Source organism: Lithobates pipiens, unplaced genomic scaffold (assembly GCF_037356315.1).
Source record: "Lithobates pipiens isolate NorthernLeopardFrog02 unplaced genomic scaffold, aLitPip1_a1.2 Scaffold_3, whole genome shotgun sequence".
In the NCBI taxonomy this organism is placed as follows: Eukaryota; Metazoa; Chordata; class Amphibia; order Anura; family Ranidae; genus Lithobates; species Lithobates pipiens.
Window position 1 is genome coordinate 67403801 of NW_027507790.1, and position 21997 is coordinate 67425797.

The following is a 21997-nucleotide window of genomic DNA, read 5'->3' on the forward strand; positions in this document are numbered from 1 at the left end:
ATCTGACAGTACACGGATCACCTTGCTATTTGGCATTTTCAACTGGTTCAAACTCAGCTATTTCCTGGATTTTCCCAGGTATGCTTTCAAGTTGATTATTACTTGCTACCTAATTTCCAAATTAAGCAACTTAGATACATTGTACTCTCTTTCTCGTGCCTCTGCAGACTCTAGGGAAATATCAAGGATACCCAATGGTGTCCTCATCACACTCCATATGTATGGTGTGAGTTTCTTCACTTACCAACAACCAATATCTACAATAGTGACAAACAATATATAAATTCACAAATTTTAAGGGGTAAGGTGTTTTAGTTCATACAACCTAATTTATAATCTCCAAATCGGAGAACTATGGTATTATATAAATATGTTTATAAATCTGGATTTCATCCATAGAATTGAATGTCTTTTTTTGTAATCACTTTTTTGTCTATCTTGTTTTAGATGAATTTAATCATTTTTAATATAAAGCTATTCTGGTCAAGCTTAGATCAGAGTGGAAGTATCATTACAATCATTTGATTATATGTTTTGAATTTTTGGGGGACATATTGTCTGTCCCCTAAGGTTCTTTACATTTATATAATTGTTTATTTTTTTGGTATTTTCTGTTTTTCTGTATATTGCTGTATGCTGCAATGTCCTGAGGAAGCTCAGAAGAGCGAAACATGTAGGAAAGAAACAATGCAGGCTAAACAATATACAAATGTGGTAATCTGTGGAGTTTTATAGGATTCTGCACTAGCCTTTGTATATTTATGTTTGTCATATTGTATGTATATGGAAAAAAATGTTTTCCTTATTTGGGAAATGTCTTTTGTACATTTAATAAAACGTTATTGATTTTTATCTACTGTCTTTATACACTTGGTACCGTTATAAAAATCCCGGAGGTTGGTTACCCTCCAGTCCCCTGTCAGCTTCTTCCCCCTTCTTTTTCTAAAGCTGGCTTGCCCGTCTAAGAAACTGGGTCCAAGGTTTGTGGTTCCTTTTCCGATTGTGAGGAATTTGAATAGCGTGGCATATGAACTGAAGCTTCCAGAATGATTTCGGATCCATCCAGTTTTTCATGTGGTCCTACTCAAACCTGCAGTTCCGGATTCTTTTGCCAACCGAAATGTCGGTCCCCCGGAACCTGTGATTATCGATGGAGAAATCGAATACGAGGTTGAATCCATTTTGAACTGTAGAAAGAGACGTAATCAGATTCAATTTCTGGTAAAATGGAAGGGGTATGGGCCCGAGGAAAATTCCTGGGAACCGGAATCTAATATCCATGCTAGAAGATTGATCCTTGCCTTTAAAAGGTCCCATCCGGGTAAGATGGCACATCCGGAGGCTGCCTCTTGGGGGGGGGGGGGGGGCAATGTCATGGTCGTCCCGGTGGTCCAATGGCATATAGGAGACCTGCCCGCAGGATCCCCTTGCTGAGAACTTGTCGGTATGCTTGGGCGCGCATTAGCGCGAACGGACGCACGCGGGTGCGCGTTGGTACAAACAGGTGCACGCGGGTGCGCGATGCTACGAACGGGCGCACGCGGGTGCGCGATGGTGTGAACGGACGCGCACGGGTTGCGCGATGGTGCGAACGGACGCACGCGGGTGCGCGGGGTCACGAACGAGCGCACGGTTACCCGCGGGGGGCGCAGACTCGCCGTGTGACCGTTTTTGGCGCCCAAAGGGCTACTTAAGGAATCTGCCACTGTGCCTCCTTGCTGTCCTATCTACAGCGTGTCCGGTTATTCTGCTATTCGCTATCTGTTTGCCTCTGACTCCTGTTACCCGGCCTGTTCCTGACTACATTTGCTTGCTGCCTGCCACCGACCTCCAGCCTGTCTGACTACGCCTCTGCCTCTTCCTGAGTACCGTTGTTGCCCGCCTGTTACCGCCCCGGCTTGTACTTGACTCTGCTGTCTACCACCTGCTGTTCCAGCCTGACCGCCTGTGCCTGCTGCTGTCTGCTGTCTACCACCTGCTGTTCCAGCCTGACCGCCTTTGCCTGCTGCTGTCTACCACCTGCTGTTCCAGCCTGACCGCCTGTGCCTGCTGCTGTCTGCCACCTGCTGTTCCAGCTGGTTCCTCTGTACCTGCTGCCATCTGCTGACTGCCACCTGCTGTTCCAGCCCATCTGCCTGTGCCCGCTTTCGTCTGCATTCCTACCTGCCTGCCGGGTGTTTACTATCCAGTGTCTCTGTGGATCCTTGCTCCTGTTGGTCCGGATCTGTACTACACCCGCCTGGCGCTTGTGCCCTCTGAACTCCTGTTCCCACTTCCAGGGGTTCTCGAGCCAGAGGCTTACGAGAGGCCGCTCCTTGCATTCTGGGCTCTCATACCAGGTACGTGACAGATGTTAAAAATAAAATGAAGAACATCATTGATGTTTTGGGTAGAGTGTGAAACACAAAAAACTAGATAGGGTTTTATTTTTGCTATTTTAAACATAAAATTTTGTATTTATCGAACTTACAAATTTGGAAGATGCACGGTGTTTAAACATGCGCTATCTCCCATCACGGGGGATCAATGTACGTGTTTTGTGTAAAGTGTCTGAGATGAAGGGGTTGCAGTCCCAAAGCATGTACATTGATCCCCCATGATGGGAGATAGCACATGTTGACACACTGTGTGCATCTTCCAAATTTGGATTTTTCAGGGGTCACACATGTGAAGGCAATATCAGCCCAGTTTGTACATATTTATGTCTGATATTGTCTTCACTTTTCAAAGTTGAACTTTGTAAGTTCCTGTTTTCTTTATTTTACGGTTTGATACATGCCTGTTTACACAAAAACACCAAGTAAACCAAATTTTGATTAAACTCTGTTTTTGATACACACAATTTCTTGGTTTGTTGTAAAAACCTTTTCTAAGCGCACATGTGAATGTGCTTGTATTAAAAAGTTTACTTATCAACAATGTGTGGCTTCCTTTTTCATTGCGCCAAAAATGTATTTGTAGTAAAATTTTAGTTTGTGCTGAGAAGGAGTGTGATTTACTAAAGGCAACTCCACTCTGCACTCCAAGTGCAGTTTCAGGTGTACTTTTGCAGTGCACTTGTAATGCATAGTGGATGTGCCTTTAGTAAAAAACACCCACAGTGAGGTGTAAATTTGGACAATCATGCCATTTTCCTGCCATGGTGCTGAAAATGAGCACGATTTTGGTCAGTAATGCACTACATACATTATTTCCAAAAACAAGGTGTGTGTGTGTAGCAGACCCACAACATAATAAGATTATCTGAAGAAGAGACTGTCCCCTCATCTAGCTCTGAACTTGGGTTTGCACTGTTGTTGAAAAAGGCACAACTTGAAAAAACATAAATATACCTAGGAGACACCTAAAACCAAGCCAAGCAGTAAATGAAGGAGTTTTAGATAAAAATGTATTCTTAAAATGCCACTCAGACATTGTCTGGCATATCAATGGCCCCCCTACCCACAAAGTAGTCCATGTATTGGGTTCTAACATCACGGGCTCTTTGGGGGGGCAAGCCAGGATGAGCAGGTTCAAGGCCCGTGAGGTTATCTTCATTTTCCATCAAGTCTGCTTCTTGTTGGCCAACTGAGACCGCATAGTTCACAGAAACTTTTTTCATAAAATTGTGCAGAACACAACACGCCAGCACTATGTGATTCAGTTTGTATTCCGCCATGTGAACAGGCGTAAGAAAAAGGCGGAACCGGCTGGCCAGTAAACCAAGTGTTCTCCACCACTCTTCGGGCTCTGGACAGGCGGAAATTAAAAATCCTCTGCGCTGGGGTGAGGGTCCTCATCGGGAAAGGCCACATCAGATGGTTCGCCAGGGCAAACGCCTCATCCGCGACAAAGACGAACGGGAGTCCTTCCTAATTCTCCTCTGGGGTGGCAAGCCCAGACTGCCACTCTGGAGACGCCAGTATAACTCCGTACGTGCGAAGACTACACCATCCGACATCCGTCCATTTTGCCCCACGTCCACATACAAAAACTCATGTCGCAGACACCACCGCCAACATCACGATACTATGAAACCCCTTATGATTATAATAGTAGGGCCCCGAGTTGGGTGGTGGGACGATGCGGACGTGCTTCCCATCTATTGCTCCTCCACAATTGGGAAAGTCCCAACGACTGGCAAAGTGGGAGGCCACAGTCTGCCATTCCTGTGGCGTTGAAGGACACTGTGGAGTGAAACAAGAACCAAAATTTGTAATTTGACAAATCAAAATTGCAAGCAGTTTAGACACCAACATTTTTGGTCAAAAAGTAGTATAACAATTTGAGAACTGAGTATTTAAAGCCTAAAGTCTAAGGTCCCCTTATGAGAGTCATCACCCCCCCATCCCCCCCCCCCCATCTGATGGGCCCTTGCTAAAAAAATGAGGGGGGATGTTTAGGACAGGTAACCCTATTTACTTGATTGAGAGCTGAATGGCTAAATAATGTGTGCTACTTTGGGAAGCCCCTCCTTAGTTACACTATTGGCAGCCCACCGGACAGGCAAGAAGTGTCATAATACCAAAAAGAAACCAAAATGGAAGCATATTTTGACATTATGCTATTACATATCAAGATAATTAATAGGTTAAAAAAAAAATAGCATTTGAAAGTATTGAGGCAGGCCCTTGCACTACATGCTTAGGTGAATTCATCCATAAATGTGAGCATCAAAAAGGTAGGTATAGTGTGTATTGGGTTTGGTAAAGTCACCAGATAGAGGATTGCTATCAGCTGAGCTAGCAGTTGGGGGGAGGGGGGTTCTTAATGAGTTTGGCACAACCCCAAAAACTAAAAAAAATTCACTATGCATGAATTAAAGCACACACATCACATTTGTAGACATTATAGGGGGTGTTTAGGGGAAAGCAATGCTATGGAGCTGACAAAAGACATTGGTAAGTGACTAGACTCTAGTTTTATGGGCCAAGAAGAGCATGGTGGGGAAGTTAGTGAGGCAAATATGCCTGAGGACAAAGGGGCAGAGTATATGAATTAGAGAATATTGCAATGATGGTAATTAGGGAATGAGGAAAGAAATGCAAGACATTAGCAATCATGAAATACATAGAATATGATGTTAAAGGATAAAACTTACCTTCATATAGTCCCTCTGCAGGACCTGAATGATGGCAGAACAGGTCTTTGGAATAATGATCCCCAGAGCCTAGGGGGAGATGCCTGTAGAGAACTTGAGGTCCTGAAGGCTTCTCCAAGTCGCCAAGTAGCGCAACGTGACGATGAGCCTCTGCTCCGGAGTGATGGCTTGCCTCATGCAGGTATTCTGCCTGGTGATATAAGGGGTCAGCAAAGCCAGCAGATGGTGAAAAACGGGGTCCGTCATCCAGAGATAATTCCTGAAATCATCAGGATTATTCTTGCAGATCTCACAGAGCAAAGGCATGTGCGGCAACTGGTCACGCTGACGCAAGCAATTCTTGGTCCACAAACGCCTCCCCTCCCTGTTCATGGACCGGGTTTGTGTCAAAGTAACAACCCCAACACAAAGCCCCTGCACAGCACAAACTCTACGACGAGTACGTAGACGAAACATGGTTTCAAAACAGTCGGCTCGTCAGAACGGACACCAGAAAGCACCGATAAACACCGATGAATAGCAGAAGCAAGCAGACAATAAAAAATGCCTTTCAAAGCGTACTATACCAAGATATAGTCCACAATGATCAACAAATACTGACTGCACGCACTGATTATCAGATACGCAAAGACAAGCACAAACCGAAGAGCAGTAGCGATCTGAATCACTAATCTGAAAAGCGCGAATCGTCTCTCACCAAACTCCTACTAAAACGAGATCAGCAGAGGAGCCCAAAGGGTGCCGGACGTGGTGCTGAACTTCCCTTTTCTAGTCCCGCCGTATACGGCTTACGTCTCCGCGTTCTTGGCAACCGCAAAATACGACAACTTGGTCCGGCCGTGTGTATGCAACAGTTTCGGACTAAATCCGTCGGACAAAATCCAACGGATTTGGTTGTTAGAATGTCCGACCGTGTGTACAAGGGCTAATAGCATTGTACCAACATTGGTCCTAAAAGGATTGTCCTAAAGCTTTTTCCCATTTATACATATTACGGTTTTTCTCATATTTAGGATACTGATAAAAAAACTTTAAAGAAGAAAGCTTTACTTTTATGTTTTACAGGTTTTTTAATGGTGAGGTGTGACCAAATTAAATATGGAATTTAAAAATCTTGATGTGGATTAAAGCTTTGCAGATGGTCAAGCTTATTTAACTACTTGACCACTGGGCAATTAATCCCCCTTCATTACCAGACTAATTTTCATTGTCATGCAATACTGTACCTATATGAAATTTGTGTCCTTTTTTCACAAAAATAGAGCTTTCTTTTGGTGCCATTTAATGACTGCTGTTTTTTTATTTTTTATTTTTGCGCTATAAAAGTAAAAAGACCGAAAATTGTGTAAAAAAAAATAATTTTTCTTCATTTCCGTTATAAAATTTAGCAAATTAGTAATTTTTCTTCATAAATTTTGGCAAAAATTTATACTACTACATATCTTTGGTAAAAATAAGTACAAATCGGTGTATATTATTTGGTCTTCCACAAGCTATGGTGCCAATATCTGAAAATTGATCACACCTGAAGTACTGAAGGTCTATCTCATGTCTTGAGACCCAACATGCCAGAAAAGTACATATAACCCCCAAATGACCCCTTTTTGGAAAGGAGACATTCTAAGGCAGTGATGGCGAACCTTGGCACCCCAGATGTTTTGGAACTACATTTCCCATGATGCTCATGCACTTTGCAGTGTAGTGGAGCATCATGGGAAATGTAGTTTCAAAACATCAGGAGTGCCAAGGTTCGCCATCACTGTTCTAAGGTATTTAGTAAGAGGCATGGTAAGTTTTTGAAGTTGTAATTTTTTCCCCACAATTCTTTGCATTTTTTCTCTTTTTTTTTCTTCACAAAATTGTCATATTAGCAGGTTATTTCTCACACACACAGCATATGCATAGCACAATTTACACCCCAAAACACATTCTGCTATTACTCCCGAGTATGGCAATACCACGTGTGAGACTTTTACAAAGCCTGGCCACATACAGAGGCCCAACATGCAGGGAGCACAATCAGGCATTCTGGAGCACCAAGGCCAATTCTGACATTTCTCTCCTACATGTAAAAATCATAATTTCTTTGCTAGAAAATTATACAGAACCCCAAAACATTATATATGTTTTTTTAGCAAAGACCCTAGAGAATAAATACAATGGCAGTCGTTGCAACTTTTTATCTCGTACAGTATTTGCGCAGCAATTTTTCAAATGCGTTTTTTGGGGGGGAAAGTTTTGTGCTTTAACCAATTGACCACTGGGCACTTAAACACCCTTAATAACCAGACCAATTTTCAGCTTTCGGTGCTCTCGCATTTTGAATGACAATTACTCAGTCATGCAACACTGGACCTATATGAAATTTTTGTCCTTTTTTTCACACAAATAGAGCTTTCTTTTGGTGGTATTTAATCACCGCTCGTTTTTTAAATTTTTGTGCTATAAAAGAAAAAATACCGAAAATTCAGTAAAAAATGAATTTTTCTTTGTTTCTGTTAGAAAATTTAGCAGATTAGTAATTTTTTCTTCATAAATTTTGGCCAAAATTTATACCACTACATATCTTTGGTAAAAATAAGTACAAATTGGTGGATATTATTTGGTCTTTGTGAAAGTTATAGAGTCCACAAGCTATGGTGCCAATATCTGAAAATTGATCACACCTGAAGTACTGACGGCCTATTTCAATTCTTGAGACCCTAACATGCCAGAAAGTACAAATACCCCCCAAATGACCCCTTTTTGGAAAGAAGACATTCCAAGGTATTTAGTAAGAGGCATGATGAGTTTTTTGAAGTTGTCATTTTTTCCCACAATTCTTTGCAAAATCAAGATTCTTTTTACTTTTTTTTTTTAACAAAATTGTCATATTATCAGGTTATTTCTCACACACAGCATATGCATACCACAAATTACACCCCAAAACACATTCTGCTATTACTCCCGAATATGGCGATACCACATGTGTGAGACTTTTACACAGTGTGGCCACATACAGAGGCCCAACATGCAGGGAGCACCATCAGGTGTTCTGGAGCACCCAGGACAATTCTGACATTTCTCTCCTACATGTAAAAATCATCATTTATTTGCTAGATAATTACATAGAACTCCAAAACATTATATATGTTTTTTTAGCAAACACCCTGGAGAATACAATGGTGGTCTTTGCAACTTTTTATCTCGCACGGTATTTGCGCAGTAATTTTTCAAATGCTTTTTTTTGGAAAAAAAAACAGTTTTGTGCTTAAAAAAAAAACAACACAGTAAAGTTAGCCCAATTGTTGCATAATGTGAAAGATGAAGTTACGCTGAGTAAATAGATACCTAATATGTCACTCTTCAAAATTGCACACGCTCGTGGAATGGCGCCAAACGTCGCTACTTAAAAATCCCCATAGGCGACGATTAAATTTTTTTTTACTGGTTATATGTTTTGAGTTACAGAGGAGGTCTAGGGCTAGAATTATTGCTCTCGCTCTAACGTTCGCAGCGATACCTCACATGTGTGGTTTGAACACCGTTTTCATATGTGGGCGGGACTTGCGTATGCGTTCGCTTCTGCATGCGAGCACATGGGGACAGGGGCGCTTTAAAAAAAACTTTTTTTATTGTTCATTTTACTTTATTTATTTTAGTTTGACATTTTTTTCCCCAAAAATAATTTTTTTGATCACTTTTATTCCTATTACAAGGAATGTAAACATCCCTTGTAATAGGAATATGGCATGACAGGTCCTCTTTACAGTGAGATGTGGGGTCAATAAGACCCCACATCTCACCTCTAAGCTGGGAAGCCTGAAAAAAAAAAAAAGATTCTGGCTTTGATCGTATTAGCGATTCGGTAGAAGCACCGGAGGGCGGAGGGAGGGGGGGGGATGTCTATGGCTGGGTATTGCAGGGTATCACCGACTATGGCTGGGTATCTCAGAGTATGGCTGGGTATCTCAGAGTATGGCGTTGCAGAGCATTGCAGGGTATTGGCGGGTGTTGCAGAGCATTGCAGAGTGTTGCAGGGTATTGGCGGGTGTTGCAGAGCATTGCAGAGTGTTGCAGGGTATTGGCGGGTGTTGCAGAGCATTGCAGAGTGTTGCAGGGTATTGGCAGGTGTTGCAGAGTGTTGCAGAGTATTGCAGGGTATTGCGGAGTGTTGCAGAGTGTTGCAGAGTGTTGCAGGGTATTGCAGAGTGTTGCAGAGTGTTGCAGGGTGTTGCAGGGTGTTGCAGAGTGTTGCAGAGTATTGCAGAGTGTTGCAGAGTGTTGCAGGGTATTGCGGAGTGTTGCAAGGTGTTGCGGAGTGTTGCAGGGCATTGCGGAGTGTTGCAGGGCATTGCGGAGTGTTGCAGGGCGTTGCGGAGTGTTGCAAGGCGTTGCGGAGTGTTGCAGGGCATTGCGGAGTGTTGCAGGGAATTGTGGAGTGTTGCAGGGCATTGCAGAGTGTTGCAGGGCATTGCAGAGTGTTGCAGGGCGTTGCGGAGTGTTGCAGGGCGTTGCGGAGTGTTGCAAGGTGTTGCGGAGTGTTGCAGGGTATTGCGGAGTGTTGCAGGGCATTGCGGAGTGTTGCAGGGCATTGCAGAGTAATGCAGAGTAATGCAGGGAATCGAGGGGTTAATTTTCGGTGAGCAGCGATGTGGGCACTGCAGATGCAGCCCACATCGCTGCTGACACCGATCTCTTCCCCCTCCGAGGTACAGATCGGTACAGAGAGGGGGAGGGAGGAACCGGCGTCATAACATGACGCCGGCTTGTTTACAAGTGATCACTCCGTCATTTGACGGAGCGATCACGTGGTAAACGGCCGCGATGAGCGGCCGTTTACCGTGATTCGTGATGCGCCGGGTCCACTGGACCCAGCGGTCACGGATGCTCTCGTGTGCGTGCCCCAGGGGGCGCGCGAGAGCAGAATTCTGGGAGGCCGTTAATTAACGGCCTCTCAGAGTTAAACAACCGCCCTGAAGCCGTTAATCGGCAATGGGCGGTTGTTAAGTGGTTAACCAGTTCACGACCGGCGCACGAAGATGTACGTCGGCAAAATGTCACGGGTAGGCAAACTGACGTACAGGTACGTCCAGTTGAAACGCCCCCCTGCCATCGTGTGCGCGCCAATGACGACGCACCGGTCAGGACACCCGTGAGTCCAATCGTGGGTCCTGCGGATTCGATCGCCATGGGGATACCCACGATCGCTTCACGAGGAGGCTGAACGGGGAGACGCCGATGTAAACAGCATCTCCCCGTTCTGCCTAGCAACAAGTGACACTGATCTATGCTCCCTGTGATTAGAGCAGAGATTAGTGTTCATTAACACACAGTCCAGCCCCCACTGTTAGTAACACACAGCCCAGCCCCCCACTGTTAGTAACACACAGCCCAGCCCCCCACTGTTAGTAACACGCCCCTAGGACACACTTAACCCCTACACTGCCACCCCCTGGTTAACCCCTTCACTGCCAGTGTCATTTACACAGGAATCATTGCATTTGTATAGCACTGATTGCTGTATAAATGACAATGGTCCCAAAAATGTGTAAAAAATGTCAGATGTGTCCGCCATAATGTCGCAGTCACAATAAAAATCGCTGATCGCCGCCATTACTAGTAAAAAAAAAAATATAAATAAAAATGCCATAAAACTATCCCCTATTTTACAAAATGCTATAAACTTTGCGCAAACCAATCAATAATCGATTATTGAGATTTTTTTACTAAAAATATGAAGAATACGTATCAGCTTAAACTGAGGAGAAAACACGTTTTATATATTTTTGGGGGATATTTATTATAACAAAAAGTAAAAAAAATGTTTTTTTTTTTCAAAATTTACGCATTTCTTGTTTATAGCGCAAAAAAATTAAAAATGCAGAGGTGATCAAGTACCACCAAAAGAAAGCTCTATTTGGGTGGAAAAAAAGGACGCCAATTTTGTTTGGGAACCATGTCGCGCAGCCATGCATTTGTCAGTTACAGCGACGCGTGCCGAATCGCAAAAAGTGGTCTGGTCTAAGACCCCTTTCACATTGGGGCGTTTTTCGGGCGATTTAGCGTTAAAAAAGCACATGTGAAGCGCTTGAAAGCCTCATCTGCAATCCCAATGTAAAAGCCCAAGTGCTTTAAGGGCCCTTTTAAAATGTCAGCGCTCGGACAACGCTTGTAAAGCACCGCTTAAACTAGCAGTGCTTTATCAGCGTTTTTCGAGCGCTATTGGGGCGCTTTTGACCCCTGCTAGTGGCCAAATAAAGGGTTAAAAGCGCCCACAAAGCGCTGCTGCCAAAAGCGCTTTTCGGGCTCTTTTCAGGCGTTTTGCAGGCGCTTCCCATTGATTTCAATGGGAAGGGGCGCTTTAGGAGCGGTGTATTCATCGATCCAAAAGCGCTGCGCCTCAGTGTGAAAGCACTCAGACTTTTACATTGGGATTGCAGTTGCGGCTTCTTTCAGGCGCTTTTTTTAAAGCTAAAGCGCCTGAAAAATGCCCCAGTGTGAAAGTGATCTCAGTGTGAAAGCACTCGGGCTTTTACATTGGGATTGCAGTTGTGGCTTCTTTCAAGCGCTTTACAGTCGCTTTTTTTAACGCTAAAGCACCTGAAAAACGCCCCAGTGTGAAAGGGGTCTTAAGCCAGTAAAATGGTCTGGTATGAAAGTGGTTAAAAAAAAAAACAGTAAAGTTAGCCCAATGTTTTTGCAGAATGTCAAAAATGAAGTTACGCCGAGTAAATAGATACCCAATATGTCACCCTTCAAAATTGCACACGCTCGTAGAATGGCACCAAACTTCGCTACTTAAAAATCACCATAGGCGATGCTTTCAAAAATTGTACTGGTTACATGTTTTGAGCTACAGAGGAGGTCTAGGGCCAGTATTATTGCTCTGGCTCTAACGTTCACGGCGATACCTCACATGTGTGGTTTGAACACTGTTTTCATATGTGGGCGGGACTTACGTATGTGTTCACTTCTGCATGCAAGCACACGGGGCGCTTTAAAAAAAATATAATTTTATTGTTCATTTTACTTAATTTTATTAAAACATCCCTTGTAATAGGAATATGGCATGACAGGTCCTCTTTACAGTGAGATATGGGGTCAATAAGACCCCACATCTCACCTGTAGGCTGGGAAGCCTGAAATAAAAAAAATTAAAACAACAATTCTGGCTTCGTTCGTAGAGGTGAGTCGGTAGAAGCACCAGAGGGAAGGGTGTGGGGTGTCCCCTCTCGCCTCCCATAAGAATGATCAAGCAGTGGAACAGCCGTCATGATCATTCTTATAGTGTAGGGCAGGGATATGCAATTAGCGGACCTCCAGCTGTTGCAAAACTACAATTCCCATCATGCCTCTGCCTCTGGGTGTCATGCTTGTGGCTGTCAGTCTTGCAGTGCCTCATGGGACTTGTAGTTCTGCAACAGCTGGAGGTCCGCTAATTGCATATCCCTGGTGCAGGGAATCACCGGCTGAAAAAGCTGATATCTGAATGATGCCTGTACCTGCAAGCATCATTTAGATATCCCCGCACAAAGTCAAGGACATCATATGACAGCCAGTAGCCGGGGAGTGGTTAAAACACTTTTTTTTTTTAACACAAAGTTGTCCATTTATACAATTTTCTAACACATAGCATGTACATACCAAAAATGCCACCCCAAAATAGATTCTCCTACTCCTCCTGAGTACTGTGATACCACATGTGAGACTTCCACAGCCTGGCTACATACAGAGGCCGAGTACAGCCAAACATGACTGAGTATGGCTGGATATGGCCAAGCATGGCTGAGCATGGCCGAGTATCACTGAGTATTGCTGCTTATGGCTGGGTATTGCAGAGTATGGCTGGGTATTGCAGGGTATGGCTGGGTATTGCAGGGTATCACCGAGCATGGCTGGGTATCTCAGAGTATGGATGGGTATTGCAGGATATCACCGAGTATGTCTGGGTATTGCAGGGTATCTCAGAGTATGGATGGGTATTACAGGATATCACCGAGTATGGCTGGGTATTGCAGGGTATCACCGAGTATGGCTGGGTATGGCTGGATATTGCAGGGTATGGTAGAGTATTGCTGGGTATGGCAGAGTATTGCTGGGTATGGCAGGGTATTGCTGGGTATGGCAGGGTATTGCTGGGTATGGCAGGGTATTGCTGGGTATGGCAGGGTATTGCTGGGTATGGCAGGGTATTGCAGGGAATGGCAGGGTATTGGCTGGGTATTGCAGAGTACAGAGTATTGGCAGGGTGTGTCAGAGTATTGCAGAGTATTGGCTGTGTATGGTAGAGTATTGGCAGGGCATTGCTGGGTATTGCAGAGTATTGGCAAGTTATTGCAATGTCAATTGTTACAGAGCAGCGCTGTGGGCACTACAGATCCAGCCCACAGCGCTGCTGCCACCGATCTCTCCCCTATCACACTGTACCGATTGGTACAGAGAGGGGAGGGAGGAACCGGCGTCATGACAAGACGGAACGATCACATGGTAAATGGCCGCGATGAGCAGCCGTTTACCGTGATCCGCCGGGTCATGGATGTTCTCGGGTGCGTGTCCCGGGGGGTGTACGAGAGCTGGATTCTGGGAGGACGTCACTGTACGGCCTCCCAGAGTTAAGAAACCACTCTGTAGCCATCATTCGGCTATGGGCCGGTTGTTAAGTGGTTAAATTATCATCAATCGTGGCTTTGTATTCTGAGGGAAGGTGTACATAAAAGTTAAAGCCTTCAGCAATCCATTTGTTCATCGAGAGTCGACCTCTACAGTAGTCAAGGGCTCCAAGTGGTATAGGTATCTTTTGTAAATGCCCTAGAGCATGGAAGTTTGAGAAAAGAAACTTCCATGCTAACAGGGTAGCTTTAATGGAAAGCAATTAAGTAACTATGACCTTAGGGGATATCATGTAAGCCACTGACAGGGCAAATAAATGATTTCCCTTGGTTATTGCTCGTTCAATGGATAACCACAGCTTATAATCGTTTGGGAAGAACCAGTATTTCATTTGATCCAAAAGTGTTGCGTAGTAGTATTTATGCATATCAGGTAAGTTCATAGCCCCTTGGTTTTTTTTCTTATTCCAGACCAGGTTTCTCAGTTTAATATTTAAAATCTTGAAAAAGCTTGAAGGTATTGGAGTAGGTATGTCTCTAAAAAGCTTATTTGGGTAGGCATTTTAAATGCTGCAATTTTGCCTATCCAGGATAGGTGTGTGTTTTATATTTTGAAAATCTTTAGAAATCAAGCCTAATAACTTAGGAAAATTAGCTGCATATAGTTTTTTTGCTGAAAATCTAAGGTTGATACCCATATCCGACTTCTAAACGTTTTCCTGTTCTTCTGCCAGGCTCCACTGTTATCTTCTGCTCTTTTGCCGCTTTTTCTAGCGGTGTGGCCTGGCTTTCTCCTTTGTCGTAGTCTTCTTCTTCCGATGTTGACATAAGGCATAAGGGGTGGGGTCACCGTGATGTCACCTGGCGACCCTGCCCCTTATGACGTCACAGTCCTGGGGCATGAAGGAACTGACGTTATAAGAGGTGGGGTCCCCAGGTGACATCACACAGGTGACCCTGTCCACAGCATTACAGCGGGAGAGAGCGTCCTGTCAACATCGGAAGAACGGAAGAATAAGAAGGTGACGAAGGAGAAAGCCAGGCCACAGCTAGCAAAAGAGCGGCAAAAGAGCAGAAGATAGCGGTGGACTGCAGCAGAAGAACAGGAGAGTGCGGAGAAGTTGGAAGAAGACCCCCGGAGCTGCCTAATAAACTACTTTAAAAACCTGTGTATTGATTTTTTTTTATTGACACTTTTTCGCCAGGTGAATGGGTAGGGGATGTACCCCTTCCCCAAAGCACCCACCCCCCATGTTGAGGGTATGCGGCCTGGTACGGTTCGGGAGGGGGGGGCACTCGCTCGTCCCCACCCCCTTTCCTGACCGGCCGGGCTGCGTGCTGGCGCAGAGAATCAGCGCGATAGGACTGCGCTGGAAACATTCTCGTGGGCAGGTGCTGTAGCTGTCCACGCGTCGTATTTGGTCCGTCGGACCAGCATACAGACGAGCGGGTTTCCCACTAGGAACTGGGTCCGGCGGAGTTCCGGCGGGAAAATGTAAAACGTTCTATTTCTAAAGTCCGGCGGATTTTTGGCAAGCAAAGGTCCTATGGAGCCCAGACACAATCGAATAGTCCGACAGATTTGTTTCTTTGCTGTCAAAAAGTCCGGTCGTGTGTATGCGGCATTAAATCAATTCACAGTAGCTTTCATAAACACTGACCCCCATCATTTACACCCCCAAATAGACAATATATTTTCTAACTTTTCAAATCTGGCAATCAGGGGGAAATTTTTTTTTTAATCTCATGTATTTAATAAACTTAATTTACATTAGGACATATTTTGATTCAACTTACCTTATTCAGTTGTTTGGGCAAGAACAATATTGTTCCATCAAAGGCATGGGCTTTTCCAATCAAATCATCATGCTGAAACAACAAAGCTGATCTCAAAGACCTGGATTCCATCTGTGGACTGTAGCCAACATGATACTGATACAAGAACCACTTGGGCTGGGAATTCAGTTTAATATGGTTGGTAAACAGCTGGATAGCTTTGCCAGAAACACCTACAAAAAGACCAGTACAGTTTAATGCTGAAAAAAATCCACACTAGTGGCATTTCAAGTGTTCACTGCTCTGTAAGGTCAGTTCATAAAATATTGTGCAGTAATTTTATTAGAATAATAAACACACATTTCTATTTTTACAATAGAAAAAATAGGATTTTTGCACTCACCGTAAAATCCTTTTCTCTGAATTTCATTGACGGACACAGCTCCATTAATCTTGACTGCAGGATTATTACGCCACCTTCAGGAGAGGACTAGGCAGAACTTGTAATACATTTGAAAAACAACAGAACTGTACAGTTCCGCCCAGGGGCAGTCCCTCTGGCAATAACGTCTCAGCCTGCTTCCTGCAGCTCAGTACTTCAACAAGCAGTATAGCGCAAACTAATAGGAGGGGAGGGTGCTGAGTCTGTCAATGAACTTCAGAGAAAAGTATTTTTACGGTGAGTACAAAAATCCTATTTTCTCGTTCGTTCATTGACGGACACAGCTCCATTAATTTTGACCGTAGGGACGTCCCCAAGCAGTGTCATAACGAGGGGTGGGAACAGCAAACATAATTTCACCCACAACCAGAGGTGCTTTCCAATGGAGGAGTCACCCTATGAACAAACCGCATCAGAACTTGCGGCCAACATATGCATCAGAATGCATTAACAATCAAAATGTAACTTTCTCTAACAATAGGAAAGTGTAAATTGCAACGATTACGCGGCAGCCTGCAAAACTTTGCAGCCAAAGCAGCCTTCAGAAGATGCGCTCACATAAACTTTGAAGAACTTTGTTAAAGTGTGAACGGACGACCAGGTCGCCGCCTTCCACACCTAGGAAACTGATGCTTGATGTCGGAAAGCCCAAGATGTCTCAATTGCCCTAGTGGAATGGGCCGTGAAAGGAAGGGGGGCGCCTGCCCCTTCAGGGAGTAAGCCTGGACCACGATCTGTCTGATCCACCTGGAAATGGTGGTCAACGAGACCGTCAGCCCTTTTTTCAAACCAGCCACAAAAATGAACAGAGAGTCTGACTTCCAGAAGGGAGCCGTGGCAGACAGATATACCCTTATGGCCCGGACCACCTCCTTTGGATGTGTCAGTTTAGGACACAGAGATCACAATGTCTTCATTGAGATAGAAGGCTGAAACCACCTTCGGAAGAAAATAAGGTTACGGACACAACACCACCTTATCCCTGTGGATAACCAGATAGGGCAACTTGCAAGACAAGGCCGACAGCTCAGAAACCCTCCTGGCAGATGTAATAGCCACTAGAAAGGAGTCAACATCTGCATTTCCCTGATGTTCTCAAAGGACGGTTTCTGAAGCGCCGATACCACCAGGTTCAGATCCCACGGAGGTAGGGGTGGACACACCAGAGGGACTACATGCCGGACCCCTTGTACAAAGGTGCTCACCAATGAGTGAGACGCCAGGGGTCGTTGGAAAAAAAACAACCAAACCTGACATCTGTCCCTTGATGGTGCTCAAGGCCAACTTCTGGTCAACTCCAAGCTGTAAGAACAGCAGGGTCCTGGAAACAGAATAGGTGTGTGAACGCTACCTCATCTCCTCACACATGGAGATATATGCCTTCCACGAACGATGGTTTATCTTCCTCCTTACTCTTCCTGGACTGTGGGAGCAACATGCTCTTCCCACCTGTGACATTCTTAATGTCATCCAGCAAGGCTCCAAAAACGAAGGAAGGAAGGGCAAATCAGTCAAGGCTTTTTTAGATGCCTGGTCCGCAGACCAGCATTTCAGCCAGATCATGGCGCCACTGCTGATACCGATGCTATGGAGAGCAAGGGAAGTGCATCCAGGGCCGCATCGCAGACATACTTAAGGCCGTGCACCATCTGGTCTGCTAGTTCCATGCAGACTGGAGGAGACTGCTGCTTCAATTCACGGTGCAATAGTTTTGCCCTCTCAGCGAGGGTCTGCGACACTAATGCCATGGCCAGTACCGGTTGTAGTGCTGACCCCACTACCTTAAACATGGAACGGGCCACTGCCTCAGCCCTCTTGTCGGTAGGGTCCTTAAATGCAGGAGCCCATTTTACCGGGATCGTGGTTGCTTTGTTTAACCTGGATACTGGGGGGTCCACGACTGGGGGAGCCGACCATATTCTAAGAAGGCTCTCTTCAAAGGGGTAACTCACCGCCATTCTTTTGGGACCAAAAAAGGTCAGTTGCGGGCTTCCCCATTCCTTGTATATGAACAGCCACCTCAGCAGAGCATCCTGCCGCATCCTGTATTCTCAGAGTATCACGCACATTGGTGATAAGTGCTCCAACTAGCGCTTTTTCCTGCGCGGACCCAAACATGGAATCATCCTCACTGTCCGATCGGTCCTGGTCAGCGTACTCTGACACATCAGAACAGAGGCCACATCACTGTGGGGCCCGAATCTGAATCAGTGCTCTGCCCAGAGGAGGGGTGGGGGGGCAGGGGCCGTTTTTTACTCCCCTTGCGCCCACCCATCGTCTCCACCCTGGCAACGGCCGATAAAGCATCCAACGGCACTGCACTGTTTGCAGACGAGCCGGTTGCAATTGCAGGGAGGTCTAGGGAAGAAACGCCAGCTTCTGATGTCATGCTGACCCACTCTGTCTGCCACCCTTGGGGACATAAGACAAGGTGCAAGATGACATTTCCTGTGTCAGCTCACAAGTGTCCAGGAACAAAAAACGTGCTGTTCTGAGGTACAGGAACCAGCGTTGGGGAGAAAAACCACGCTGAGGCTACAAGAAAATGGCCGCCCTTGTATAGAAAAAAGCTAAGGAAAAATGGCCGCCAAACTCTGAGAAATGGCCGCCGGTCATGCTTCTCACAGAGGCTAACAGAAAATGGTCGATGATATACTGTACACAGAAAAGTACACAGATAATGGCAGCAGTCAGCGCTATGGCAGAAGCACATGCTGAGACCACAGACAAGCAGAGAGAGATGACAGCACAGGGACACAGACAGCCAGCGCAGCCCCCAATCAAGGATCAGAGCCCCCGGAGGACCCCTGGCCCAGGTACACACATTGCACTACAGCCAAGTCATGTAGCATCCCCCACGGGGGGGGAGGAAAAAAACGGACAAGGAGAGAGGAAAGGGAGAAGAGGGACCCCCTAATTGACCTCCCAGGGCATGCCCAGCTTCTCTGTCCTGCCGAGACAGGGAGAGTTGTGGGCCACGGCACACTGTGACAAGACATCTGTAGTCAGGTCGTATGTGTGCCCCAAAGCATTTTGCTCACCGGCCGCCCTTGGAGCCTTAGGGGGCATGTCGTGGCCGATCCAGCATGTAGCTAGGGCCTGCACACGCTTGATGGCCAGGCTGGGGAGACAAGGATCTATATTATACAGCTTGTCACCCAGCCGGATGTTGATAGAAGATCACATGATTTTAAAATCTTGCGCAAAAGGAAAAAATCCAGAAAAAAAATCCCCATGACCGATGGTCCCACAGTGAGCCTAGGTCCTTCTTCACTAGGCAGAAATAAACTGAGATGTAGGGGTTATTGCCAGAAGGACCACCCCCTTGGCGGAACTGTACAGTTCTGTTGTTTTTCACATGTATTACATATTCTGCCTAGTCCTCTCCTGAAGGTGGCGTAATAACCCTACGGCCAAGATTAATGGAGCTGTGTCTGTCAGTAAACGAAAGAGAAATAGATTATTTGACTTGCCTTTAAAACCCACTTCTTGGAGTACAATACAGGATGCAGGCAAAAAAAGAAAAAAGTGATGAGCCCATATTTTGTCTCAGTTCTTCAGCAAGTAATAATACCACAGGTGGGGGCGTTAAACCTGAAGAGCCTATGTTCACTCCAAAGGGGAAGGCAGTTTGGAGTTTCAGTCTATGCCCAGATTCATGACTTCCATACGTCAAACTGAACTAAAAGGTCTGGATTATTCTGAACCCAGACTGACACGTAGGCAAAATCACATGTTCCCCACTTGCTCCAAAAGGCTTAGAACCAGGTTTAGCTGACTTGGATGTCTAAGGCTTGCGTCAGAATTGTTTTCCTTGTGTGGGCTTTGAACATGAGGCCTGTGAAGGACAAAAAAAACCTGTGAGTAAGTTGGGCACTTACTCACAGGAGTCTCATTCGTTAGTTTACTAGGCAACAGGGTACTCTTACACCAAGTGATTTTTTGATAAGAGTCAAGCTCCTTGCCAAAGAGACATCCTCCTTTGAAACAAATCTTCTCCAGACAATTTTTACATGCCATTCCCTCGACTAATACTTAAAGTGGTTGTAAACCCTTACAAACCATTCTGACCTACAGGTAAGCCTAGATTAAGGCTTACCTGTAGGTCCAAGAAATATCTCCTAAACCTATACGGTTTATTAGATATTTACAAAGACAGGCACCGCTGTCTACGGCGCATGCGCGTAGACAGTGGTGCGCAGGCGCACTGAGCAGGCCGCAGATCACAGCGATATGCCGCTCGTGTCGGCTCCCGTGTGCATGCGTGGTAGCTTTGCAGACCTGCAAAAATTATACAAAAAAAAACCAAGAAACACTGAAAAATCTGGTGAAATGGGCCCTGATAAAAAAGTAGGAAGGCACCAGGTCCTTAATAAAGCCTGGAAATAAACTGCTTGGGACATCCAGCATTGGTGGAAGAGGAAGCAGGACCTTTTTGGCACCTTTAGGAAGAACAAAGTGGACTTTTTTTAATGAAGATGTTGCATCTAGGTAGACCCTAACTGCTCTGAACACATCTAGACAGTGGAATTGAATCTCCTTGCTGTGCTGTGGGAAGGAAAGGGCTTTCACACTACAGCAGTGCACTGGCAGGACGTCAGGGAAAAGTCCTGCCAGCAGCTTCTTCACCGCTGCTCCCCATTGAAATCAATGGGGCAGCGCTGTAATATCGCCGGCAAAACGCCGCTATTGCGGCGTATTGCAGGCGGTTTTAACCCTTTCTCGGCCGCTAGCGGGGGGTAAAAGCACCCCCCTAGCGGCCGAAATGGGCCGCAAATCCGGCGGTAAAACGCCTCTAAAAATAGCGGTGTTTTACCGCACACGCTATGGGCGGTGTGGTGTAAAAGGGCCCTTAATCTTAACCCTAGGGTTACATCGCCACCTTTAGGAGAGGACTAGGCAGAACACATAAAAACAGCAAAGCTGTACAGTACCGCCCAGGGGGGGCGGTCCTACTGGCTATAACCCCTCACACTGCTACCAACAGCTCAGTTTGTCAAAAAGCAGTACAAGCAGAAAATAGGAGGGGTGGGTGCTGTGTCCTTCAATGAACTTCAGAGAAAAGGATTTTACAGTGAGTACAAAATTCCTATTTTCTCTTTTGTTCACTGATGGACACAGCACCTTTAATCTTGACCTTAGGGACATCCCAAGCAGTGTCAAAAATGAACGGGTGGGAACAGAAAGAAAATAAACTCCACCCATAACAAAAAGAATGCCTCAACAGAGGAGTTGCAACCTTAAACAGCCACCTGCAAAGCCTTGCGGCCAAAGCATGCATCCGAAGATGCGCTCACATCAACCTTGTAATATTTAGTGAAAGTGTGAACGGACGACCAGGTCGCCGCCTTACACACCTGGGAAACGGACGCTTGATGTCAGAAAGCCCAGGGAGGCACCAATTGCCCTGGTAGAATGTGCCATGACAGGAAAGGGGGCCCCGCCCCTTGATGGCATAAGCCTGAACCACAATCTGTCTGATCCACCTGGAAATGGTGGCCAGCGAGACCGCCAGGTCCTTCTTCAGACCAGACTGATACAAACAGGGAGTCCGACCTCCGAGAAGGAGCTGTAGCAGGCAGATACAACCACAGAGCCCGGACCACGTCCAAAGAATGCAAAGCAACCTCTTTGGGTAGTGACGGCCAAGGACATAAGACGGAAGGACAAGGTCCTCATTTAGATAAAACAACCTTTGGAGAAACCAAGGCTGCGGGTGCAGCCCCAACTTATCCGTGTCGAGGATCAAGTAGGGAGACTTGCATGACAAGGCCAACAACTCAAAACCCACCTTGCAGATGTAATAGCCACTAGAAAAACTACTTTCTGAGAGTGTCAATAAGGGAATCTCCATAATGTTTTCAAACGGTGGTTTCTAAAGCACCGAGAGCACCAGATTCAAATCCCAAGAAGGCAGCGGTGGTCGTACCCCCAGAACAAAGTACTCACCAATGAATGAGTAGCGAAAGGTTGCTGAAAAAAGACAACCAAAGCTGATATCTGCCCCTTAATGGTGCTCAATGCAAGTTTCTGATCCACTGCTTGGTGCAAAAACAGCAGGATCCTGGAAACTGAATATGTCCGCGGAGGCCACCCCATCTCCTCACA

The 21997-nt window shown here is 45.6% G+C and overlaps 1 protein-coding gene across 2 annotated transcripts in view; it reads right to left on the minus strand.

Annotated features, from left to right (window-relative positions):
* The window catches only part of PIWIL1 (piwi like RNA-mediated gene silencing 1), a 510395-nt gene that overhangs the window by 408920 nt on the left and 79478 nt on the right, over window positions 1–21997 (minus strand). For both annotated transcript variants that reach the window (XM_077461809.1, XM_077461808.1), the window contains exon 5: window positions 15469–15680. In XM_077461809.1, the coding sequence (XP_077317935.1) occupies window positions 15469–15680 (212 nt within the window). The remainder of the gene's footprint in view (window positions 1–15468; window positions 15681–21997) is intronic.